The sequence below is a fragment of the Macaca fascicularis genome, chromosome 2 (genome assembly GCF_037993035.2).
Source record: "Macaca fascicularis isolate 582-1 chromosome 2, T2T-MFA8v1.1".
NCBI classification, from domain to species: domain Eukaryota; kingdom Metazoa; phylum Chordata; class Mammalia; order Primates; family Cercopithecidae; genus Macaca; species Macaca fascicularis.
Window position 1 is genome coordinate 62,744,052 of NC_088376.1, and position 27,181 is coordinate 62,771,232.

General features: G+C 40.7%; 1 protein-coding gene across 16 annotated transcripts in view; it reads left to right on the forward strand.

Annotated features, from left to right (window-relative positions):
* SCHIP1 (schwannomin interacting protein 1) overlaps nt 1–27,181 on the forward strand; it is a 799,467-nt gene that overhangs the window by 734,036 nt on the left and 38,250 nt on the right. The window contains exon 1 of one of the 16 annotated variants that reach the window (XM_005546242.4): nt 8,300–8,554. The exons of 14 other annotated variants lie outside the window; for them this stretch is intronic. In XM_005546242.4, the coding sequence (XP_005546299.1) occupies nt 8,525–8,554 (30 nt within the window). In that variant the 5' untranslated portion in view covers nt 8,300–8,524. Of the gene's footprint in view, nt 1–8,299; nt 8,555–21,384; nt 21,706–27,181 lie in introns of those variants that run through there. One more of the 16 variants, XM_005546241.4, reaches the window with a different exon arrangement.

Sequence of the window (27,181 nt, forward strand, 5' to 3'; positions counted from 1 at the left end):
CATCCTGGGTAGGATGGCATGAGAGTTCATCAGAAGAATGGCACAGAATTTAAAACTTACGAATTGTTTATTTCTGGAATTTTCCATTTAATATTTTCAAACTATGGTTGACTACAGGTAATTAAAACCTTGAAAAGCAAAACCACAGATAAGGGGGAATGACTGTATGTCTACTTACTTGCTCATTATCTAAATCTAACACATACATTTCACTTGTGTCTTATAAGCTATTATGTAGTCATTATCTATACTTAACATATGTTTATGAGTTTCATCCATCTTCTTGTTCGTCTGTACCAGAATTGACTGTTGTCAAAAAATACAACAAAGCCCCTACAAAATCTCTTGGAAATGCTTTCTTCTTACTGGTGCAGCCTCTGATTCCACGTCCTTGCCCTAGGGGTTTTAACCTGCAGCAGCTCCAACCAAGCAGCTTTAGGGACCAGATCAAGGCTACCCAGCCATCTGTGCTCCTATATCTTCCCCTATCACCACAACTTCCTCTTTACTCAACATTTCTTTGTAACTCTACTCACCATATCTTCTGTCCCAAGACTGAATGAATGCCTGCCAGACACTCCTGGCCCAGTTCTTCCAGAACCTGGCCCTTATTTTCTATTCACCATCATCAGTTTCTCCCTTTGCTGGCTCCTTTCCTGCTGCCTACCTAGACATTTGGGTCTCCCACATCTTAAACATCAGCTACATCGGCAACCTCTCCATGCTACCACCCTAATGCTCTGATTTATTAACAAACCTGTTCACGAACTCTCAACTCAGCCTCTCAACTTTTTAGCCACAACCACCCAGCTTCCACCCCTAATGCACGACTACTGAAATTATTCCCTCAGCATAACTCATGACTTCCTAATAGTCCAAATTAATGGCTTCTGGTTGTTTTCCTCCTCCACTTCCCTGCAGTATCTGAAGAAACTAGGCTCTGACAGCATTCCCTCTCTTTTTCTGACTCCTCACTGTGTTCGTTTTCATTCTCCTCTTACTTTGTTGACCATGTCTCCTTTGCATGGCCTTGCCCTCTAAATGTGGGCTTCCTACCCAATTTATCTGCGGTCTCATTTTCCTTAGTTTCAGTTACCATCGGTCAACTGTGGTCTGAAAATATTAAGCTATTTTGAGAGAGAGACCACATTTACATAACTGTTACTACAGTATATTGTTATCATTGTTCTATTTTGTTACCCGTTATCGTTGTTAATCTCTTACTGTGCCTAAGTTATAAATTAAACTTTATCACAGATATGTACGTATGGGAAAAACATAGTATATATAAGGTTCAGTACTATCTTCAGTTTCAGGCATCCACTAGGGGTCTTGGAATGTGATCCCCCATGGATAAGGAGGGACTACTGTATTAGTTTTCTATTTCTGCTATAAGAGTCTCCCAAATTTAGTGGCTTAAATCAACACAAATTTATTGGTATTATAATACCAAAAGTCACAAGTCCTAAATGGGCCTCACTGGACTAAAATCAAGGTGTCCACTGAGCTACATTCTTTCTGGAGGCTCTAGAGGAAAATCAGTTTCCTTGCCTTTTCCATCTTCTAGGGACAGCCCACCTTCCTTGGCTTGTGGCCTCTTCTTCCATCTTCAAAGCCAACAACAACATTGGACCAAGCCTTTCTCATACTGCCGTCTCTCTGGTTCTTCCTCTTATGCCTCCCCCACTTCTACTTCGTAAGACCCTTGTGATTATTACATTGAGCTCATCTGGATAACCAGACTACTTCCCCATCTCAAAGGCAGCTGCTTATCATAATTTTACTTTGTCGCTTGGGGATTAGGTTGTAAACAGTCGGCCCAGGAGATGGGACATTATTGTGCCTTCCACAGTAATGTCTTTGTTTCTCTTTAGTTCTGTCTCTACAATCTCTCCCTTAATCTAATTCATTCTTACAGCTTCAACTATCCTCTCTGTGTAAAAGACCCCCAAATTCTACCTGTCAGCCCAATCTCTCTTGAGCCCCAGCTGCCTCTTACACCTTCAACTGCAAATTTTATGAAAATTTAAACCTCCTTACTGTACCCCAACCCCCTCAGAACCAGTTCCTTCTGCTAACTTCCCTGTTTATTTTCACAGCACCAATTTTACTCCAGTAATGGTCTCAAAACCTCACAATTCCTTATCTTGCTCACTCCCTCATGTAGATCACTGCCTAAGTGCCATCGGTTCCTTTTTCGGTGTCTTGGGATGCATCCCTCTGTCTTTGCCCTTCCATTCCCATGATCTCCTCTATCATCCAAGGGACTCTATTCCTTGAACAGTTGATGTTGTTCTTAATTAGGAGAAGAAAACATCCATTTCTCTTCCTTTCCTGAATACTTAAGAGCTGTTTTACATTTACTCTCATTTCATCATGTTACCAACCCAGTGAGCAAGGAATAAACATTCTTAGTTATAGATGAGGAAACTAAGGCAAAGAGAAATATGGTAGCTCTCTGAGGGTCATATTCATTTATTCAATTGTTTCAAAGTATTTATTGAGAACCAGGTACTATTTCAGATGTTGGGGATATAGCACTGAGTAAACCAACCAAGATGCAAGTTCTAAGGAAATTCACATTAATCTAGATCTACAAAAGACAGACATTAAATAAGTGAATAACCAAATGAACAAGATTGTTGCAGTCTCCTGGTTCACTCTAGCTGAGTGTTCTCTTCTTCTCTTGAATTTCTAGTGAGCAAACAAATTATTTAGAGGTATTTAACTCATCTTTATCATACCTAGTCATTTGTGTACTGCCTCATTTCTCTTACCAAACTTATTGAGGGCAGAAACACTACTTCACATGGCACATGACAGGAGCTTGTTTCAACTACAAAAATCAAGGAAGATGTTGAGGAAAACACTTTGTGTTTCTGCAAAGCATTTTTAAAGGTTTATTGTCTGTAGATGATGCCAGTTTTGTTGGTGGCAACAATACAGGTTGAGCATTCCCCAACCCCAAAATCTGAAATCTGAAATGCTGCAAAGTCCCAAACTTTTTGAGTACTGACATGATGCCACAAGTGGAAAATTCCACACCTGACCTCATGTGACAGGTTGCAGTCAAAATGAAGTCAAAATTTTGTTTCATGTACAAAATTATTTTGAAATATTGTATAAAATTACCTTCAGGTTATGTGTATGAGGTGCATATGAAACAAAAATGAATCTTGTGTTTAGACCTGGGTGCCATCCATAAGATATTTCATTATGTATATGCAGATATTCCAAAATCCAGGACATTTCTGGTCTCAAGCACTGTGGATAAAGTTTACTCAACCTGTAGTGACAAGTAATTCTTCTTTGGGTGGGGTATTCAAGGACCTAGTTTCCCCTGATGTCCATATATTAATTTTTTCATCATTCCTTTTCTTTCATTGCCCAGTAAAGAAGTACCACTTAAGCTATATGTGTACTTACTCTCCCCAATTTCCTGAGGAGAAGCTTAAAAGTTATTACTTAAGATGGTGACTTCCCTGCTCATCTTTCCCACCCCCAATATTTCATTTTTTCTAACATTTCAATTTGAACAGAATAATAACAACATAATAAGAACAGAATGGAAGGGGTTTTGGACAACAAAGATAGTGACATAAAGTCATATCCTCAGGCCATCTGAGCATAAGTTTCAAAAGTGAGTAACTGGGGTCAGGAACTGACTGGAAGGGGCATACGAAACTTTCTGGCATAAGCCGTGTGAGTTAAGTGCAAGAGTTGACTTTCCAGTGGACTTTTTTCCACAAATACCCATTGCTGCACCACTTAGATTCAACAACTGATGTTTAATAAACTTGCTTTGTCACAGCTTTCCACTGACCTATCCATCTACCCATCCATCAATTCCTCTCATTTACTTCATGTGCTTCAAAGTAAGTTGCAGACATCAGTAAGTGCCCTAAATACTTTAGCCTGCATATCATCAACTTGAGTTCATGTTTATTCTTGTTTATTCTTTTGGGGTAAATTTTATGTACAAAGAAATGCACATATCTTAATGTTTTATTCAATGTGTATCGACAAATACACACCTGTATAGCCAAACACTTAAACAACTCACACAGCTTATGCCAGACAGTTTCCTACTACCCTTCCGGGTCAGTTCCTGACCCATGCTATTCACTTTCAAAACTGTATGCTCGATGGCCTGAGGATGTAACTTTTTACTATTATATTTATTGTCCAAAACCCCCTTTCATTCTGTTGTTGCTAATTGCCACAATTGAAAAAAAAAATGTTTTTCTGGATTTAAAGACACAATAGTTTGTAGGTGGCAGAAACAATATTTTAATAAGGAAATAATCTAAATTTTCTTCCCTTAAAACATATCTTGAATTGAGTTTTAGGTAGACCCACACTGCAGCCTCACTCTTACTTTATGATAGATTTTGATTTCAAGGGCAGCCTCATTTGGCTCAGTCAAAAGGGGTTTATTTCTCCAAGTCTAGTGGGTCCTCACTTAGTATTCGTCTTAGTCTGTTAGGGCTGCTATAATAAAATATCATAAACTGGGTAGCTTATAAACAACAGAAATGTATTTCTTAGAGTTCTGAAGACTGAGAAGTCCAGGATTAAGGCACCAGCAGATTTGGTATCTCATGAGGCCCAGTTTCCTGATGGCAATGGCATCTTCTCACTGTGTCCTCACACAGCAGAAGGGGCAAGGCAGCTCTCTTGGGCCTCTTTTAAAAAGGGCATGGATCCCATTTGTGAGGACTTCACCCTCATGACCTAATCACCCCCTAGTGGCTCCACCTTTGAATACCATCATACTGGTGATTAGGTTTCAACATACAAAGTTTGAGGACACACACATTCACCATACTCATTTAGTATGAACCCATATGAAACATACTCATTTGGTATGAACCCAGAAAATCAGGTTTGTTTCTTTGGTTTCCTTGCTTTGATGCCTTTTTGTTGTTGGACATGCCACAACTTTCTTAGACCTTGGTTTCCATATCTGAACAGTAACAGGGTTAGGCGAAATGATCTCTTGAGGTCTCATCTAAATTTGAAACGCAATACTTTTTATGGGAAGAGAAGCTGTGAAGATCTGAGAAGAAAAAAAATAATCTCTATGCTACAAAGACTATGCTTCACATAAAGAGCTCATCGATATTTTTTAGTTAAAGATAACAAATGTTACTGCAGTTTGGTAAATTATTCTAGCTTAAGTGTTCTTGGAACAGCTGGTTTCTGTTTAAAGTTTTTTGCACTAGCAAATCATACTTCAAATTATAACACAAAGTTGTTTCCAATGAATGACTATAAAGAGAAGCCTGTCTAATATATTCATTTTTTTTTCATCTTGTTTATACCTCTTGGGAGAGTTTTTTTTGACAGGATTTGGGATACAATTGTCAGAAATCTGTTCTCCCTAGAGCCACCTCTGAGTCACTTCCACTATTTACGGAACAGCAACTGTGAAGAGTGGAATCATGTTTAGACTTTTTTTTTTTAACAACACATGATAAATGTCTTTGGGAGCTTATGTAATATATTCCAGTGTCTTCAGTTTTCAGAAGAGACAGAGTCCAGGAAGCAGCTTTTTAACCTTTGCACAGCTTGGAAACATGTTCCTGAGTCTTAGGATCGTAGATTGTCAAGGGAGTAACTTGAGTAAGGTTTTAACTGCCTTTGAAGTTAGAGCTGTTCTGTCCTGGAAAGTGTTTTTTATATTAAACATAAGATTTCCACTTCATCTTATCTGCTACCTTGCAAAATGAACTTTTTTCCTTGGGCCTGCTCTTCTTTGCTCATATTTAGAATTCCAGAACCTTGGCCGGGCATGGTGGCTTAGGCCTGAAATCCCAGCACTTTGGGAGGCCAAGGCGGGTGGATCACCTGAGATCAGAAGTTCGAGACCAGCCTGGCCAACATGGTGAAACTGTGTCTCAACTAAAAATACAAAAATTAGCTGGGCGTGGTGGCGCGTGCCTGTAGTCCTGGCTACTCGGGAGACTGAGGCAGAAGAATTGCTTGAACCTGGGAGGCAGAGGTTGCAGTGAGCCAATCACGCCACTCCAGTCTGGGTGACAGAGTGAGACTCCATCCCCCTTCCCCCCACCCCCCCAAAAAAAAGGAATTCCAGAACCTCATTGGGTGGTTGTATTGCACGGCACTCTACACAGAAGTCTCTGTCTCTGAGAGAAGAATGGAGTTTTAGGATGGGGGTGTATTGTTTATTGTTTCTTATCCCTGAAAAGTTTCCATCTTCTTTTCTTGATCTTGGTTCATTCCCTATGCCCAGGCTTCTGCTTCATTCATCAAGCTTTCGTTGTGCAGCCAGTGAGTAGGCCTAGAAAGTCCTGCACATGTTATGTGGCCCACCTCTCTCCTGGACTAGGAAGGATAAGGGCAGTGAGCTTCTGCAGGGTGAGTCTCCAGAGTATTTTTCCTTTCAACCTGCTGCTGAAATTGAAGCCTCTGAGGATACCAGTTGAGTTTTCACGGCCATCTTTTTATTCTCCTCACTAGGAAGGCTGAAATGAGTGTGCTTGTGAGTGCATCAAGGGAGTCGAATTGAGATAGCAGATTTTGCTCCTGCTTGAATCTCAAATAGTAAAAATTAAGAATTTTTATAAAAGTAGGTTTTTGTCATTCCACAAAACAGATAAGTTATTAAAAGTACATTAGCAAATAATCCTAACACAAACCGTTTTTTAAGAGAGTGCCTGATATGAAAACTTGTCAAACATGTCAATTCTATTTCACACACAAAAAGTACTTATTTTCTCTGTCAGTAGCACAGTGAAACAGCGTGGTTAATGGGAAGAGGAAGAGTTTTTGAGACGGCTACATAAGTAGAACATAGGACAGATATATACTAAAATAGCTTAAAAATAATGTCCCTATTGATTTTTTTAATTTGATGGTTTAAATTCAGTCATGTTTTTGTTAAGTACCATTGAGGTACTCAGAGCTATTTTATTAAGAAACGACATGGGCTGGGCGTGGTGGCTCACACCTGTAATCCCAGCACTTTGGGAGGCCGAAGCGGGCAGATCACAAGGTCAGAAGATCGAGACCATGCTGGCTAACACGGTGAAACCCCATCTCTACTAAAAAAATACAAAAAAAATTAGCCGGGCCTGGTGGCGGGCGCCTGTAGTCCCAGCTACTCGGGAGGCTGAGGCAGGAGAATGAGGCAGGAGAATGACGTGAACCCGGGAGGCAGAGTTTGCAGTGAGTTGAGATCTTGCCACTGCACTCTAGCCTGGGCAAGAGAGTGAGACTCTGTCTCAAAACAAAAAAAAAAAAGAAACAACAAAACTAATTGCCTGTGGCAACTGAGGAATATAGATAAGAAAATTTTATTTAACTTTTCCCCCTTAATTTTCTCATTACATTAGCTTGAAGAATTTACAGCCCAGTTTTTTCTTTTTGTATATCCTCAAGTCCTAAAGTGGCCCTGAAGCCACTCAGAAATTGGCCCCAGTTTTTTTCCCAGAAACATGCATTGTCTGACTTGTATTTCCTTTGAGTATTGTTCGCAAGTCCAGAATTACTCGCTCTCAGGGAGGGTCGGTCTGTTCCAAGAATTTTATATGCTACATTGGCGGTGTCCATATTTTCAAGTCACAGCATTGGTTAGTAATATATGTACAAAGCCTTACATTTAAAAAAAAAAACCTTCCAATTAAGACTTTAGTTTTCATGAAATAAACTATAGTGACTTTAATATTTTAATAAGCTGTCTCCCTAAAAAAACTTATAACAGCAATTATTCCATCTTATTACTATTTGACTTAAAAAGAAGCTAGGAGCCAAAAAGAAGCATGGAATTTAAAGAATTACAAATAATCCTTTTAAAGAGTAAAGACCTTTTAGTTATAAAGTTGACAAACACTTCAAAAACTCAACATAGACAAACATCCTTTCATTGTTGGTATTCAGAATGGATTGCTCTCTGTTTAGCATGTTAAAAGTTCTAAAATTATCTTTAAGGCCTTTTTTTTTTTTTTTTTTTTTTTTTTTTTTTTTTTTTTTTTTGATAAGCACCAGCCAAGCAGCATTAGTGGGCAGGAAGGATGATGCCTGAGGTTAGAAATGTTCAACTGCAACATTGATTTGTGTCTGTCTCTCTCCCTCTCCCTTGCTGGCCTTTTTCTCGTTAATGAGGACTAGAATGTTTCCACATCAGTTAACTGCCTTCATAAAGCACCAGAAGGTCACACCAGCTCCAGACTGATCCTTTTCTTTGTGCCTATAATATAATTGGCTGATTGTGCGGGTGATGAGCGCCCCCTCCCCCAGCCCGGTCCCAGCTCCATGTTCCTAAGCCTGCCTCACTGGTTTCGGAGGACTGGAGAGCAGCTCAGCTCTCTAGCTGCGCGCTTCCCGGCACAGGCAGTGCCACTGCGCAGGTTGATCAGCGAAACAGCATCCATTTTAATCTGCGGGGAGCCCCTGCCTTACCAGGGCGTTCTCTCCGCCCGCCAGTGGATGCTCCGCGCCTGCCCTCCGCAGCCTCGCTCAGCAGTCCTGCGTTGGGGTCTGCGCCCTAGGATGCACTGAGATGGTACATCAGGATAACTGCTCGTATCAGGTAAAATTTAAAGCCTGATTCTGAGGCCGGCATCCTTTGGGAGAGGAGGCCTTCCTCTTCCAAAGCAGCAGGTTGCCTCTTTCCGGATATTCAAGGGATTTTGCCATCCTCTGCGCCTGGCCTTCATCACATACAGTATCTGAATTGTAATTAGGTTTTCTGGGGAGTAATGGGGCAGAAAACACTGCTTCCTTGGCCTTTAAAGCATTCGTGAAATTCACGGAGGTGATTTGTGCTTTGCATATTCTGTATGTCTGCAAATAAGAGGAATTGCTTTGGACTGTAATTTGAATTTAAGGGAATTTCAGAGGAAAATCTGTTTGGAATCTCACATCGATAACATTGGAAAACGTAATTTTTGCTCGTTGCATAGGATGTGAGTTGCTTCACATCCAGCTTTTAGGACTGTCTTTAAGAAATTATGTAAATAGATAGTCGCGATTGATAATCTTAGAAATTTTCAAAAATCACCCAGTATGCACTTGATGTTTAAAGTTGCACTTGTGTGTCTTTCTGAACTTATTTTTACTAGTATGTTGTTTTAATTGGTTGGTAAATAAGCATTAAAGTATCAACATGCATCAAAAACTCCAAATAGAAAAATCTTAGTAATGCATATTCATTTGTATGGTAATTTTCTACTGGAGTTATGAATTAGACACTTAGACGATTGCAAAAGATCGGCTCTAGAGTGTTTAGTAACTCCTTGTTAGGACTTGGACTGTTGAGGCAACATTGAAAGTATCTTTGTTGAAAACAGACAGCAAGAATGTTCTCAGAGAAATTGCTCTTTGCAGCAGCAGGCACGGCTGGTCCAAATCCTGGAGAGTTAATATTGGGATATTACACAACTGACTGAGTTTAGAAGCTCTGAGAGACCAATTCTCTAACTTAACAATGCCTCTTCCTTGTGTGAGGTAGGTTACCTGAGACAAGCAAATGTTTCTCATAAGGTCAGATTTCACAGTGGTAAATATGTGCAGGCGAAATAGTGCATTTCACAAAACTCAAGGCAGTGGTTTCTCAGCTAAGTAACATGTGCCTATAAAATGTATTTATATACTTTGTCTTGCTTAATAACTAGAAATTTGTACTTACAGATTTATTTTATAGTATTTTCATTTTATGGTACATTTAGGGCCATAGATCCTAAATATCCAGCTTCATGCTTCACAGTAATTCTTTCCACGAGAAAGGGGTCAGAGATGCTGAGAAAACAACCAACATGTCACTTACACATAATATAGAACTTGAGGGTAGGGGATGTCAAGTATGTATGGAGAGCCTAATCTACACATGGCATGGCTCCAGGTGATTGAATTACTATAATAATTAAAATAACTTTCTCTTTTCAAAGAAGCTATTTACTTCATTTTTGAAGGGCAAGCTACTATAAGATTATTCTCTATGTCTTTTCATTAGGTTTAACATAAAAGCATTGTGTTCGTAGGTTGAAAATTGGTCAAATATCAGCAATCTCATCTGGAGAAAAGGGGTTATGTTAGCATTCTGCTTCTTCCAAAGGAAGATAAATTGATTTTATTTTACATGAGCTGCAATATATAACAGTGTCATTATGTGTTTAATAGTTTTGAAGTATTTATTGCTTTTCCACAATAAAATTAAGTGTATTGGTTGGGTAATAATGGTCAATAGATTCTGCATCTGCATGGGATTTTATAGTAGAACTACCTACATGTGTGTGTTCTTTTGAAGCGCTCTATCTTTATACATAGTTCAACAAAACAGAAACATTAACCTTGAAGCCAAATCTTAATCCCACTTAGAAACCTTCATTTTAGAACCCAGCTGGCACCACATGCAATTGGATTCAGAAAAGGTGCTTTCTCTAAGTCCTTAGCTTGATGTTTGTAGTCACTGATGATATCTGCAGTTGAATGGCTTTCAGAAACTTCCCCACCATTTTACAAGGACTTACTTATTTTTTGAGGATGATATTACAGTGGTTAAAAGCAAATTTCTTAGGTTAGCATTTTTAGTCAGTTGATAGAATTTATTTGAAATATTGATTCCTTTTCTCCCATAAATGATATACACCAAGATTTCTTAATGGATAGTTCATGAATGGGGGCTTCAGGGACCATTCCCCTGAAAATTGCATGCACATTTTGGTGCTTTTGTATAGATGTTCATCATTGTTGTTGTGGTTGTTATTGTCATCATAATTACAGCAATAATAGCCTTCTATGTGCTTTACCTACCCCTGCCCTTGCCCACACTCCATAGTCTATTTTCAACACAGTTTCCAAAATGAGCTTTTAAAACTGAAGACAGATCATGTCCCGTATCTCAAAAATTTTAGTTTATCATCCTGCTCAGAGTAAAAATCCAAGTCCTCACAGGGCTTTATATCAGCTCATCTCTGCTTCCTCTTGGACTCCTCTCCTATATTCCTGATTTCCTCCACTACCTTCCCACCATGCTGGGCTGGCCCTGCACCTGCTATTCCTTCTGCCTGGCGTGCACCCCTACCTCCCCTACCCACCCCCCTCCCCGCCTCACTGTGTAGGGTTGCCAGATTTAGCAAATAACCTACAGCGTTTGGGACATAGACTAAAATATTGTTCACTGTTTATCTGAAATTCACATTCAACCAGGCATCTTATATTTTACATCTTATACATATTTACCTTATATTGTCACCTCTACCCCCATCCATTACTCTCTCACTTTCTGCGAGTGTTTGCTCAGATGTCACTTCTAGGTGAAGCCTTATCTGGATATAATCTGTAAACTTCCAGCTCTCCAGTTCTATCCCAATATTTCTTTTTCTTTCTTTCTTTCTTTCTGTCTGTCTGTCTGTCTGTCTTTATTTTTTGAGACGGAGTCTCGCTCTGTTGCCCAGGCTGGAGTGCAGCAGTGCGATCTTGGTTTTCTGCACCCTCCCTCTGCTGGGTTCAAGCAGTTCTCCTACCTCAGCCTCCCAAATAGCTGGGATTACAGGCGCCCGCCACCACACCCAGCTAATTTTTGTATTTTTAGTAGAGACGGGGTTTCACCATGTTGGCCAGGCTGGTCTCAAACTCCTGACCTCACGTGATCCCCCCACTTTGGCCTCCCAAAGTGCTGGGATTACAGGCATGAGCCACCGCGCCTGTCCTATCCCAATATTTCTATCATGCTTCTCTATTTTTTTACTTATCATTTATCACCATTTATCATAGTACATATTTTACTTAATTATTTGTCTATTTTCTAGCTCCCTCACTCACATCATGAGGGCAGGGATTTTATCTTTGTTCTATCTGCTTTCCCAGTGCTTAGAATAGGTCCTCAAGTAATACGGATGGATATGTCTACTATTTGTAAAATTGACTAACAAAAAAGGCATTGTAAGGCCGGGCGCGGTGGCTCACGCCTGTAATCCCAGCACTTTGGGAAGCCGAGGCGGGCGGATCACGAGGTCAGGAGAAACTATCCTGCTTAACACAATGAAACCCCGTCTCTGTTTAAAAAATACAAAAAATCAGCCGGGCGTGGTGGCGGGCGCCTGTAGTCCCAGCTACTCGGTAGGCTGAGAATGGCGGGAGCCGGGAAGGCGGAGTTTGCAGTCGAGATCGCGCCACTGCACTCCAACCTGGGTGACAGAGCAAGACTCCGTCTCAAAAACAAAAAAAAAAAAAGAAAAAAGGCATTGTCAACATTCTATGGCACTGTGGTTTCTTATTTTATGACTTTCAGTCCTACGCCTTCCCCTCTTCCACCATTAACCTGCACTGTTTTCATTGTGTGTGGGCTGATTATCTCTCCCCTTATTTCTTGTTAGTTTTCTCATCTGTGAAATGGAGACTTTCCCAGTTAACTTCCTGGCATGATTGTTGCCAGGTTCTCTGCCAGAGGCTGCCTTTCTGCATAAACAAGTCAGTTATCATGAATTAAGAGCTCCCTTCTTCTTGTGTCATTTCTTCTGAGCACATCGGGTTCAGTGAGGATTGTTCAGCGGCCCAGGGAAACCGTGTCTCACTTCATTTCCCAGTTGTATCTTGCTAATATGTAGAAATACAATGGATTCTTATACATTGCTTTTCTAAATGGATGGCTGTTTTGAAAAAGAGAGCTTCGCTGCTGCCAAGAGCCCGAACACCCCTGTTTGAGCAAGGGTTTGTATGCACTGTTCTTTGAACAACTTAAACCAAGGAGGAATAAACAGAAGGAATTCTCCTACAGAATTTTTCATGGTGGTTTTGTTTCGTTTTTAAAGGTGCTCACATTGTCGTCATCTTCATATACTTTTCTTCCTCACAGGATTTATTTTAGCAAAGAGGTTACTGAGGCATGTGTTGTCATTTTTGGTCATAGCCCTGTTAAAAGATAGAGCTATTGACCTCCATTTTCCAGTCTTGGGAGGAAGCCAATCTCTTCAGGAAAGAAATTCGCCCACAACTTCAGGCCTGGCAGCCTTCAAGAGGCCAAATTTTTCTAAATGGTTTTTGATAGACAGCTTAGAAATATTGTAAACTTGAATGCACAAGTTTAGGTTGAAGGTTCCGTTTTGCTTAAAAGCTCTTAAATATTTTTTCCCTCTTTCCTGGAGTGGGGTTTTGGGATAAGTGTGTATATAAAAACAATGACGTGCTTTCATACCTTTCTTGCCATTGCTTAAATTCCCTTATGACCGCCCCAGATATAGATCACACTCTGACATTCTTAGCTGCTGTGGGAATGGAGACTTGAAGAAGAAAAAGTAAAATAGTGTGTGAATAACACTCATCTTTTTCCTCCCTTGGGAGCATAAAGAGTCCCTTCTTCAAACACATGCCAGGTCATGAGAAGCACGGTCAGAAATCTTTAATGCCTCCCTGTGTTCCTTAGGATACATTTCAGACTCCTCTGCATGGCCTTCAAGACCGGACATTTGTTTCTGAACCCTGGGCAGAAATGCTTCTTGCTCCAGACCCTTTACTCCTGCCTTCACACTGCCATCAGTTCTTAGCTGCAATGCCTCAGGCTGAGATGTCACCTACCCACACACCACCTGCTCCCACCCACTGCAGGCTAATGCAGCTTTCAAGGCTCAAATGCCACCTCCTTCAGGAAACTTTTCCCACTTATTTCTCAGTCCAAATTTCTCCTTCTCAGTACATTTTGTTTTTACTTGTATTAGAACCCATTTACAACTATTTACATATAGGTCTGTCTCCTCCATTAGATGACAAGTGCCTTTTTTTTTTTTTTTTTTTTTTAACGGAGTCTTGCCCATAAAGACTCCACGCCCAGCTAATTTTTTGTATTTTTAGTAGAAACCAGTTTTCACCATGTTGGCCAGGCTGGTCTCAAACTCTTGACCTCAGGTGATCTGCCCACCTCGGCCTCCCAAAGTCCTGGCATCACAGGCGTGAGCCACCGCGCCTGGCTGACAACAGGCTTCTTGAAGACAAGCGACCTTCTTTAAATTTTCACAAGTCTCTGCCTTGTACACAGAGTATGCGTTCAATAAATGTTTGTTGGATTGAATGGCACTTTATGCAATTGTTGCTGTTCTGAGTCCCTAGGATCAAGGTTTCCCATCGTAACCCCAGAGATAAGCTCAGATCCGTATGTTGTAACAAGGAGTTGGTGAAGCTGACCTCAGAAGTCCATGTACCTGGCCTCTCAGCCTCTTGGCCAGTTGCCAGCACTTTAAACATTTCTTGTGCCAGAATGGGGGATGCAGTGCAAGGCACAAAATAAATGAATCACTGGGATGCATAGACATTCCAGCCTTCCCAGAGACAATGCATTAAGAAAATACCTCTATGCCTACTTATTCATCCAGAGAATTTTCCCAAGATGAACCTCATGGTCTATCCCCAAGTGCTTTGCAAATACTCATTTCCAAGCTGCCTTTCTTACTATAATGATTTTGCAAAGTTTTAATACATCCATCTGCCTTATAAAGGGATAATTTTACTACCGCATGGAATACCAAAGTTTTCTGTGGCCAAATGTTTCAGCCCAATTGAGGTATCATACCCAGCACGTAAAGTAAAAGACACCCTATGTTGCTCTTAAATGATAAAACTAGGGAGTATATCAGTTTAAGTAGTACATCAAGATATTCTTAAAATTCTTGTTGGAGAAAGTAGTAAACAGCCTTTTATGCCCAGATTCTAGTGGGTCATTTAATGGTTAACAAAGGAGAGCAAATATATTCTATCCCTATTGACACCAGGACAAGTGAGGACTAGTCTCTCAATCCCTTCTTCCTGTGACTGAGAAAACAAGGTATCAAATTTGAGTTCAAGATTCCACCCAATTTAAGCCTGGTTTCATCCACAGCAGGGAAAAAGATATTAGAATGGAAAAGGGAATTTCAAAGCATTTTAGTGCTCTATGCGATGGAGGCTTTTAAATATAAGTTCAATAAGACAATTTTCTGTTTTAGTCTATAGATTTTTTTATGGGGAATTTTTTTTCTATAGTTAACAGTGCTGAAGAGTACTTGGTCTTCATTGTTTTGCTTGTTTAAAATATAATTATGTTCTGCCTTGTTGAGATATAGTTCTGTTTTTCCAAAGAGGTAGTAACCTTTGAAATCGATAAAATAATTTTGGCGATAAATTTATATGCATTTTTTTTTTAGCTTAGATGACTGGAAATCTAATTTATATGCTTTACCACAAAAGGAGCACAATGATAAGAGCCCCACATGGAAAAAAAAAAATTAGCAGGGCTTCACTGTGGGCCTGATCTGAAATAGAAATTTAGTACAAGCACATCATTTCTATTTAAAGTAGCACGTGGGCCTCAAACTTCATGATTCAGACTTCGAGTGATTTTAAGAAGTACATATGTGAAACATATTTTAATACAAAGGTCTAGTATTTATTCTTGGAAAGGATGGTGGTGATGGGGGATGGGAAGGAAATGGGGCATCTCTGTGGAAAATATCACATTGCATTGATGTTTGCTTGAAAGTAGAGACTCCCTGTTCATGCACATACATACACACAAATATATAAAATATTGGGCAACTAATCGCAATTTTACATACAGAAGCCCAACATTAATAGAGCCATATCCCACTGGAGTCATATCCCATTATTTATTTATATTCTCTATACCAAGGGAAAGTTTGAAATATTGGACTTAGTATTCCCCTGTGCCCTATTATATAGGAGCATCAGAAACTACCAAGCTTCCTGAAATAGAAAGTAATTTGACAAAACTGCTTGAATTCAGAAGAAAACAACTATCAGAGAGGCCTAAGTGACAATCAGTGTAGGAAAGCCATTAATGGGGAAAGAACACACAGATAAACATAATGAGGACATTATAATTGGTTCCACTTGGAAGCTGTACGATGGTCATCAGAGTGACCGTAGTTGAGTTTCTCGTGCTCAGTTTTAATTGAACAGGAAGATTTACAACTATGGCCCATGATCTTTTAGATGTGGGAAAACGTGTGACACTCTGTCTACTCCCAACATTGCCACATCCCCACCCCATACTTTTAATACCATTATTTTGATTTTTTAAAAATCTATGCAGCAAAGTCCTTTAAATGGCCTGCATATTTTCATGGCTTTTCTAGCTGTCAGAATACTTTAATTGAAAAGCAAACCAAATTTAGATGAACTTTGCACAGAAGAAAAAAATTATTTGAAAAGAAGTTATAAATCTAGTACATGGAATATGGATGTTAAGGCCGAGGAGAAGGCAGTGGGAGATGAAGGGTTAATCAGGATGAAATCAAGTTTCCATGTATGAATAGGAAAATCTTTTGACAGTGCATAAGTGATCTCCCAGTAATGTGGTCAGTGTTCTCAGAGTCAATAATTTCCACCAGTGGCTGATAATGATCATTTAAAAGCATTAACTCACGTGAGCAATGTGACTTGCAATTCAGATCATGGCTCAACAGGAAACCGAAGCTCTTCATGCTAGTCCTTGAAATTCAGAGCAGGAGTGGGAAGAGGCTTTTTCAACCTCAGGGATTCTAAGTGACTGTGCGTAGGTTTTCTGAGGGAGAGCACTAGTAACTGGGCCCATCTTATGCCTGGACAGTTCATTCTAGAGAGGGCAGCAGCAGAAGAGGTACCAGAGACCATCCCCATAGAAAGATAGGAGTGGCTGTCTTCCCATTTGCAAGCTACTGCCAAACCATCAGGCATTACATTCAGCTCAAGTCTCTGCCAAGGTGGTGTTTGGTTTTGTGTTTTCCTTGCCTGTATTCATCTGGACCACATGGAAGTGAAATTAATTACAGTGTTGATCCCAAGCATGTGTCAAGGTCTTGCCACCCTGCCTGTAAATGTGGTTTGAAATAGAGGGATAATGGCTTATAATGATTTTTTTTTTTTTGCAAGTTCTAGAGCAACCCTTCTATACTTTAAGGTGTATTCAAAAATCCTAGGGATCTCTTTTTTTTTAAATGCAATTTCTGATTCAGTGGTTCTGGAGTGGGACTGGAGGGCTTACATTTCTAGAAAGTTCCCAGTGCTGTTGATAATCTGGTTAGAGAACACACTTTGAGTAGCAAAACTCTAGAAAGTTTCACAGATCAGTGATGCCACACATAATAGGAAACTCTCAGATATTTTAAGCTGGCATAAGCTATCCTGAAAATGGTGGCACAGCTCGATCTGGAAAGGGTTTGGGCTGTGAGCCTATCTATGTGCTGAGCTTCTTTAGGGAGGGTGCACAGTGATGTCACCACCACTGAGAACTGCGCTCAACCTCTTGCATTCATGTTTCAGGAGCAGATGTTCTATCACTTGTCTCTGTATAGTGCTTGTTAGAGAATCATTTATGACAAAAAAGGAGCTAGCAGATAGAGGAGTGGAATGGTCTTTTAGTATTCTCAGTACTATTCCTTGTTGCTGTTGTTTCGTTGGGAAATTTCTATCTTGAATTTTGAGGTGCCTTTCTCCAAAAGATAATATATTATCAATGTATGTGTATATACATATGTATGTATATCATTACTATATTACTAGTACAAATATATTAATTTGTATGTATATATACATAATCGTGAGAGTTCAGTTTTTCTCATTTTAATTATATATTTAAGCCCACTCTGTTAAAGTAAAAAGATATTAGTCATTAGGCATATCATTTTATGTATCTTACTGAGTCTTGCAGCCTCTAAATTTTTATAATTTCATCCATGTTAGCTATCGATTGTAGGTTGCTAAGTGGACTAGGATATTAACCCAGATAAGAATGAATTCACGTAGCAGCTGAACCCCAAGTGGAGTGGACTGAGGTCTGGAAATCAGTACAGTCATGGAACCAGGAGCAGAATACTGCTTTGCTGCTACTGTGAAAGCCATTTTTACGGTCTTTAGAGCTTTTCAAACTCTGGTCTGCAGAGTGAGTGGGGTCTGCAGGGTCCTAGGGCTTCCTTTCCACAGAGCTTTCCTGAGAGGCTGTGCTGGGGCTGGGATAATAGGAGAATAGAGCATCCAGGTGGGGCGTGGTAGCCCTCCTCATTCAATCAAAGCAGACCCTTTTTTCCTTTTGAACATATGTGAGTTCCACAGAAGATTTCAGTTGAAAAGCACTATTAATGTTTCCTACTGTGGACAGCATTTAGAGGAAACATTTTAAGCAGCGCGGTCATATTTCCTCTGTTCATGTACTTAGTCAACAGCTCTTCATTGTGCGCTTATTGTGTGCAAGGCAGTGTTCTACATGCTATGGGGTAAACAAGATGAATAAACACAAATCCCTGTCCCCTTAGAAAAGAGCTTGAAACCACAGTGGCTGTTGGAAAGAAGCAACGGTGGCGCTAAAAGACACCAGGTAAACTGGAAAGGAAAATTCATCATATAGCGTACTAGGTCCTGACATCAGTGAAGTAGCTTCCGTTTCATTTCTTGAGGCTTCATCAGGAAGAGATATGCGACAATACGTGCTGGGTGTTCCAGATGTATGATTTGGAAAATGTTGATTCAGCTCTTGATATTGTTATACAGGGAGATGTATTAGTCCATTCTTACACTGCTATAAAGAAATACCTGGCCAGGCGTGGTGACTCACGCCTGTAATCGCAGCATTTTGGGAGGCCGAGGCGGGTGGATCACCTGAAGTCAGGAGTTCGAGACCAGCCTAGTCAACATGGTGAAGCCCCGTTTCTACTAAAAATACAAAAATTAGCTGGGTGTGGTGGTGGGCGCCTGTAATCTCAGCTACTTGAGAGGCGAAGTGGGAGAATCGCTTGAACCTGGGAGGCAGATGTTGCAGTGAGCCAAGATTGTGCCACTGCACTCCAGGCTGGAGATTCTATCTCAAAAAAAAAAAAAAGGAAATACCTGAGACTGGATAATTTATAAATAAAAGAGGTTTAATTGGCTCATGGTTCTGCTGGCAGTACAGGAAGCATGGTGGGGGAGGCCTCAGGAAACTTACAATCACAGCAGAAGGTGAAAGGGAAGCAGGTACATCTTCACATGGCCAGAGCAGGAGGAAGGGAAAGAGGGGAGAGGTGCTACACACTTTTAAACAACCAGATCTCATGAGAACTCTTATCACCAGAGCAGCATTAGGGGGATGGTGCTAAACCATTAGAAACCACCCCCATGATCCAATCGCCTCCCACCAGGCCCTACCTCCAACATTGGTGATTACAATTGAACATGAGATTTTGGTGAGGACACAGATCCAAACCATATATCTGGAGCTCTGCTAGATTTGTCTGTGTTGAACTCTCATCTTTAAAAGCTACACTTGGATGGGCGTGGTGCTTCATACCTGTAATCTCAATACTTTGGGAGGCCGAGATAGGAGGATCACCTGAGCCCAGGAGCTCAAGACCAGCCTGGACAACATAGTGAGATCCTGTCCCTACAAAAAAAATTAAAAATTATCCATGCATAGTGGTGCACACCTATAGTCCCAGCTACTCAGAAAGCTGATGGGAGTATCACTTGACCGTGGGAGGTCAAGGTGGCAGTGAGCCATGATCATGCCACTGCACTCCAGCTTGGGCAACAGAGCAAGACCCTGTCTCAATAAATAAATAAATAAATAAAAGCTATACTTGATTATTTTATTGGGCACAATTATTTCTTGCAGAGGCGACCAGTGTGGGATGGTCTGGCACACCCATTTAGAGTGTGAGCTGCAGAGGCAGAGAGCCCATGTTCATCTTCCTTAACCTCGCTGAGCTCTTTCATCTTGCTGTAAAACACAACGGATAGTAATATCTACTCCAAAAGATTATTGAGAGGATTAAAGACATATGTAGGAGGTGCATATAAAGTGCCTGGCACATAGCAACGCCTCCCTCAATAAAGGGTAGCTATTGTTATGTTAATATATGCCAGGTAAGAAGATGCCTGCTTCCTTCATTTTAACTAACCTCCTTTGGCAGGATTTAACATATACAGGGTCCTTCAAACAAGAGCATACTTTAACCCCAAAGTCTTAGCCTTGGTGAATTCTGCTGTATTTTGAGTACCTGCACTGGGCACTGGGAGCAGCAGTCTGTGGCCAGCATTGCCACAGCCCCGGGAAGCATTCTGGGCTGCCTGCATGCAGACAGCGGGCCCCCCATCTGAAGTGAGGGTCCTGGGGTTTGGAGGAGAGTAAGACAAGGGAGATCTTTTCCAGGGAAAACCCTGCCCAAATGCAGATGTGGTTCATGAGAGACAACTTGTTACTGTAACATCTGACAAACATGCAATTAATTCTTTTCGGAACTGAGGTGGGGCAATGAGAATGGAGTAAAGGGAAGATTTCACTTTGGCTCGGGGCTACAGAGGGAAGTATTTCCTTTATAGAAGTAGGGCTATTATAAACTACCTTGAGACACATTTATGCCACAAGTCTTCTACAAATTGAATTTAAAAAAATGTGGAGAGAAATAAGTAGACACTGAAGGTGAGCATGTCAGCAGAGGTTCAGATGCCAAAAGGTTATCTTGAATGGCCTTTTTGCTTTTAGAACTCTGTTCTTAACAGTGTTGTGGTTGCGCAAGAATCTATATTGGAAAATTTATTGACTGATATACTTGCTGCTTTCTATCTAAGCTTGTCACAGTGTAAGATGGTGTTGCTAAATGAAGGCTTGCCCTTTGAATTCTTTTCTGACCTATTTCTCCTGCAAACAGTAGCTTTATTTTTTGGAAATAAATAGAGGGCATAATTTGTAGTTTATGACAGTAGTAAGCTGATCCTGATGAGCGTGTGTTTGTGTGTGCACTTCTGCTTGTCTGCGTCTTGCACCAAAACATCCTCCAGCTGTGGGCCTTTTCCCTCTCTTTAGTAAAGCCTGTAAACAAAACCAGAAGCCATGGGAAAAGTGTAAAGAGAGCAGCAGAAAAGAACATTTGCTTTTGTGAAAAAGCCCGCCACTGGTTGAATTTTAAAGAAAAGTTGATGGATCTTTTTCTGTTGCCTATATTAATAGAACAAAGCGCTGCTCCTGGGCAGAAAGGGCCTCCTCTTGTTGGAAGTGAGTTTCAGTCTCGTCCTGGAGATCCTACCAGATGAGACTTTTACACGTGATTTTAAGAAATGATCAGTTTAGGGGGAAAAAAGCAAACATCTGTGTTACAGGTCAGCCTTTAAATTATACTGTTTTCATTTTGTCATGGGATACCCAGCTTTTAACTCAGTAGTGAAGTCGGCTGGGCTGGAAGTTTTCACATCTATTTTTATCCCACACAATCTACCCCTGGTTCAGATTGCTAGTTTCCTCACAGAGCTCCAGTCCACACTCGGCCCTGAACAGGGGAGTTGAATCAGCGTGGCTGAAGCTGAGTGCCTCTCTTTTCCTTTCTTGGGAACAGGAAAGGTGCTGTGGAGAGGAATTGGGGCGGGATCATTCAGGGGAAGGTGACAGCAGATGGTTGGAAGGCCGGAGTCAGCAAGCCAAGTGTCAGGGGTAGAGTGAGCCTCAGAGAACAGCAGCTGCCCGGTGCCAGAGCAAGGAAAGGCCGGGGAGCTGGGCGGGGCGGTGTCTCTGGGGCAGAGCAGGGCAAGAACACACACGGCTGGGCACAGCCTCTTAGCCAGCTCTCCATGTCAGCATGAGCAGTAACCAGGGAACTGGGCAATTGGCATATCAGCCTATCAGAATTCATGGGAGGTTATTTCTTAAGTGAAATTCTAAAGAGTTAAAGGATGAATTTGGACAGTGATGGAATGGATGACATCATCAGTCAAGAATCCTCATTGGATATGGAGGGGAATTATAAAAAGGTAAGGGGGGAGAGCTCTTTTGTTTATAAACAATTGGACCATTTTTCTAACTGGAAGAAAAATCACCCTTGAGGAGTGGCCAAATTCCACATTCAGTGGCTATTGTCATAATATAGTCAGGAAAAACTAAATGCACAGAATCAAATGCATTAAACTAGGAAAGTTCTTTCTGCTTTTCCCAGCTTATATTCATTAATATGTTACAGCAGTAACTAAAACACACATGTTGTTATTCTGAAGTTGAAAAAATTCTATTATGCATTTAACTGCTAGGCAGGCTGTTTATGTGAAGGAATTTTTTAAAAATTACTGACGTATTTACGGTTCTCTGACAAAAAATAATTACTAGAATGTTTAACCTATTTTTCCAATTTTTTGTTTGATTTTATTGACAATGAAAACTATCAAGTTTCAGTTAACATGTTTGGGGTTTTTAGAAGTTGATACAGTATCTGTTCATCTTTTGCCTGCCTTTTTTTTGAAAGTCAGTAAATATATTTTAAGAATGTTTTATATGGTAATGTTCTGGTAATCACAGGCCCGAGTAAAAATAGCTTTAGTTATATGGGTGAGGTCATGAAATTAAACTACGAGTATATGCTTATCTGTCCACAGAAGCCTAAAACACACACTATGTCCTTCCCTCTTCATTATTTGCCATAAGTCAAGTGTAGTTCACAACATGGCATAACGTGAAGAATAAAAGCTCTTGCATCATGGGCCTGAAAATGAAGACCCCTTTACCTCAGAGGCAAATATCAGTTAATGATAGAACAGTAAAACTTGCTACTTGATTTTTAATTTGATCAAATACATCACTAACTTTTTTCCCTGGAGCGAGATATAGAAAGAAGCTTCTGTCATGATAGAGCCTTACATATAGTAATGTAAAATATAGTAGTTTATATCTTATATACATACGTGTGTGTGTGTGTGTGTGTGTGTGTGTGAGTGTAGGGACTGTTTTAAGTATATTCTGTACTTCCTAGAGCAGTTCACAACAGCTTATGTTCTTTCTCCAGAAGCTGAAACTTAAATATGTAAAAGAGGTTTCAGTGACCTGCCATGTTGCCCTTTGTGTTTTTCATCCCTTGTGATCCCCAAGACAGGAATGAGAACCCAAGGTGATAGTTCGCTGAGTCTTATAACCGTAACGCTTCTCAGCTGTCCGCTTCTACCGGAAGTGGTGTGCAAAAGATGCTTGGGACACTCTGCCGTAAGAGTCAGATTGCTTATCTAACTCTGCAGAACAAGTGTAGCTATATCATACTTCTGCTGTTTTCAGTGTCAAAGAACTGGTCATGGTTTCCTCTGTCAAACTATTTCTCGAATAGAAAAGTATAGGTCAGTTTGCACTTAGGAAAAATGAAAGACATACCATTATTAATGCATTAACAATGAAGTCATCACCGCTGTAGTTTTCTTCTACTTAGAAACAGAGAGAGAACCCAGATGCCTGGAATAAGTGAGCAATGATACACCAGCAACCTGAGACAGGGCTGACTAAAGCTACAGACATGTAAGGCTCAAGGAGCTTTATAACATCAACAACAACAAAACAGAATTGCACTGTGTAACCCATTATCTAACAAAGGCAGTAGAATGCCACATATGATTTCAGTATCTGATAGGTTAGTACAAAAAAACTGCGAGATAAACCTTCTAGATGTGTGGCGTGCTCAGAGATCAGTTCATTGTGTTCCAGACCTTAAACATTGTTCTCTTCTCATTGCAGCCTTTTAAATACCTTTCTCAGGCAAAGTGCTTTCAAATTTTTATATGTATCGTGATTATTATGAAGACTTCATTATAATTATCCTTCTTTAAACCCACTCTTTATAATTTTACTATGAGCTTCTAGTGAAACAGGGCAACATATGCTTTTTTAAAAATATGAGGAATAAGAAAATAGTTACCTAGTATAAAAATGACTTTCCCTATTAGAATCTTCCTTTTCTAATTATTTTCTCTAATGTTTTTGCTGTTTTGTTGGCTAAGTAGAAAATTAAATTAGATGCCATAAAGTGGGGCTCTGCAGGCTTTTTTGACCTTGCATTTATCAGTAAGATGGTTTTGAGTCCATGCCTGTAATATACATATATTTTATTCAGAAATAGCACCGACTACTATAAAATATAATATGTATATATAAAAGATATACATATGAATAGACATTTTAAAGAATAAAATGTTTAAAATATAAATATAAGTAAAAGTTGTAATTTTTTTTATATTGTGTGGTACTTTCACCCCATTTTGAGGTCAGTTGTCAAAAACAATTAAAAATTTGATACACCCCTGCTTAGGTACCATAGAATTCCCTGAACCAGTCGCACTAATAAATACCACATGTGTATAGGGATTATTTTACAGAGTTGTTTTGAAGTCAGACAAACAGCCTTCAAGGGGAAAGGTCACTTTCTGATGACTAAAATTAGATTCCACCAAAGCAAAGGAAGAAAAAGATTATGCATCTGTTCCTTTTCCGTGGGGAAGGTTTTGATTGTAAGAAAAATGTTTCATTAAGGACCTCTGGTTTATTCAGTAGTAATAGTAAAACTGCACTCAACAGAAAACAGATCTTAGTGTTTAAGAAGAAAAGTGCAGACCTTAGCAGAATCCGAGGTGTATGCGTTCAGCCCATTATTTCCCTGCCCTGCTGTGAGCAACTTCTGATCCCCTGATAAAGAACCACAGAGCTGATTGTCTTCAGGACCAACATGGTACGCAGCATCTGAGTCAGTGTCCTCATCCATTCCACCATCACTTACCAAGAGCCCTCTCATATTCCTGGCACTGTGCGTGGCGCTAGGATCACCAGTGGGGGACTGAGCTTTCCCTCCAGGAGCTGACAGCCCCAGTGTAGGAGGCACATAAAGGAGCAAACCACATGGAACTGATGCTGCCTGGAGTGTCCAGATAGCTGGTGTGGACTTCTAAAGTGTGCAGCCATTTAGATCTTTTCCTGCCCCAGGAATGTGTACCTTAAACACGAGAGTTGTTCATGTGTACATTCTTGGGGCAGGGAAAGATCTTAATGACACTAATGGAGAGAGAGAAAAGGAAATCGGGAAAATTTAATGTAGAATATGGCAGAAGACTGGCTCCAACTTTGTCCCAGAGCAGAGAAAATGCAGGGAAGCTGGTATTGCCTTCTGTTCCTAGGCCACTATGCACAGAATCAGGGAGCTGACAGCAGGGCGGTGAGTGGGCCCAGGGCCGGGCCAGCCGCTCGCTTCGCTTTGTTCCTCAGGGGTGCCGTCTCGAGTGTTGTGCATCCAATTATGGTGAAAGATTAGGGAGGACCCTGTGAAAAAATTAAAAGGCTGGAAGGAACAATATTTAAAGTGAAGCCACAGCTGCGCCTCATGTTTTTTTTAAAAGGTGAATGGAAATGACTGCTTGAGATAAACTGCAATAAACAGGAACACAGAATGCCAGCTGCCATTCCAGACAAGCGCTCTGCCCTCCCCACACAATTACTGAGGAAAAGCAGCCGTCGACCTCCATTAACCCTCACGTTTTCTTGCCTGCGAGGGCTGAATACGCTTGAAGAACCATGTTAAGTTACCGAAGGCTGGGACCTAGCCCCACCTCAGCCACCTGGGAAAAATCTCTTCCGCTTTGTGGGCCAGGGTCTCCTTTTCTTAAAAGGAAAGAATTAGCCTGATCGGTCTTAGATGTTATAAATGTGAAGATCCCTGGCTCGTGGTTCAGGTTTCTTATCAAATCACCCTGTTGGCACAGCTCGGTTAGCCAGCCTGGTCAGGGAGTGGGTTGTTTCAGGTAACTAGAATTTCCAGTGAAATGCAATTGTGTTAAATGTATTTGTTGTCACACACACATGCGCACAAACGTGAACACACATATGCATACACACGCCCCTTTCCATGTCATGGTCGTCTTCTGCAGCACTCTCTACTTTGTCTCTTTCCCTTCTCCTCGCTAGTCTCCTTAGGCTTCCAGTTCTCCTCATTTTCGTGTATGTGTATGGCTTTTTAAAAAATTGAGATATGATTCACACACATAAAAGCCACCATTTTAAAGTGTACACTTTGATGGTTTTTAGTATATTCATAAGGCTGTGCACACCATCGTCTAATTCCAGAATTTTTCGTCACCCCACAAAGAAACCCTGTACCCATCAGGAGTCACTCCCAAATCCTTTCTTCTCTCAGCCTCTGACAATCACTAATTCACTTTATGTATTTGTAAATGGACCTGTTCCAGATATTTCAGGCTCCTTTTCTCTCCCTTTCTCCATTCTTCTCACTACCTTCCCCACCCCTTCCTTTTAATATTAATAACAGCTACTACTTTATAAATTTTCTCTCTGTGCCAGGCACAGCGCCAAGCACTTTCTATATAGTATTTCATTTAATTATTAAAATAACCTAAAAATAGGTATTATTTCTTTTTGCAGAAGAAGAAACTGAGGCTCAAAGAGTCTCAGTAACTCATAGTCATGTCAGAGTCAACATGTTAAGCAGGGTCTTCGTGACTCTAAATCCTCCTCCCCACCTTCTTTCTGGCCATGAGTCTGTGTCTACCTCCCCTGGATCCTAGGTCCATTCTGACGCAGAAGGTTGAGGACACCAGCTTCCTGGCTGCTGATTAAGGCTTGGCTGTTTCATAACCATGCAGTAAGTGTTTGGGACTGTTGTGTTCCTGACAGTGATACTGAATGACTGTGATGGGTTTCCAGGCTTCTAAAATGGCACCTGTTAAAAATAGGTTTGCCAGATAACACTGTCTTGGGCTAAAAAGTATTCTCTGGTAGGCAATCGTGAGAAGTAGAATGAGCTCAGGTTCATTCCCAGCAGTTTGTGTTTTGGATATGGTGCTCGCAGGGGAGGAAAATCATTCAGTTTTCCACCGTATCCCTTGAGGAGTTAATGTTGAAACACCTTCTCTACAGTAGCCATCTTTGTAGACTGCACCTTAGACTCCTTTACTTTCAGCAAGGTTCCCATTCTAAGTGGCTACTGAACTTTACCGTAGGTGTTGGTTAAATACCTTTGCTTACCTTCACAATCAAAATATTCAAGTGCTATGGACTCTTGTGCAGTGGCACTTCTATCTGCCTGCTTCTGCGTATGTCGCTTCCCTATAGCATAAGAAGGAATGCAGTCAACACTAGGCAAAACCATCCTCACAGTTAGACTAATTGTAAATAAATATCTGCATTCTCTGGACTGGCATCCCAGTTCTTTTGATGTCAGCCAATACTCAAGTAAAATAGGTGTCAGAAGACGCAGGGCCCCAGAGTCCTTCCCCTTGTGTCCCCATCCTGGGCTTTAGATATCCGAGGCCAGCTCTCTCATGGGTACAGGTCCTGAGCAGTTTACGCCCAAAAGCCTTAACGTTGCCCAGCAGCCCAGGCTATCACTTATTTAAGGAAATGTGTTCAGGCAGGTTGGTACGAGGATGCAAAGATAAGAAATTTCAACACCTTTTCAGGAAACCTGTATTTGGC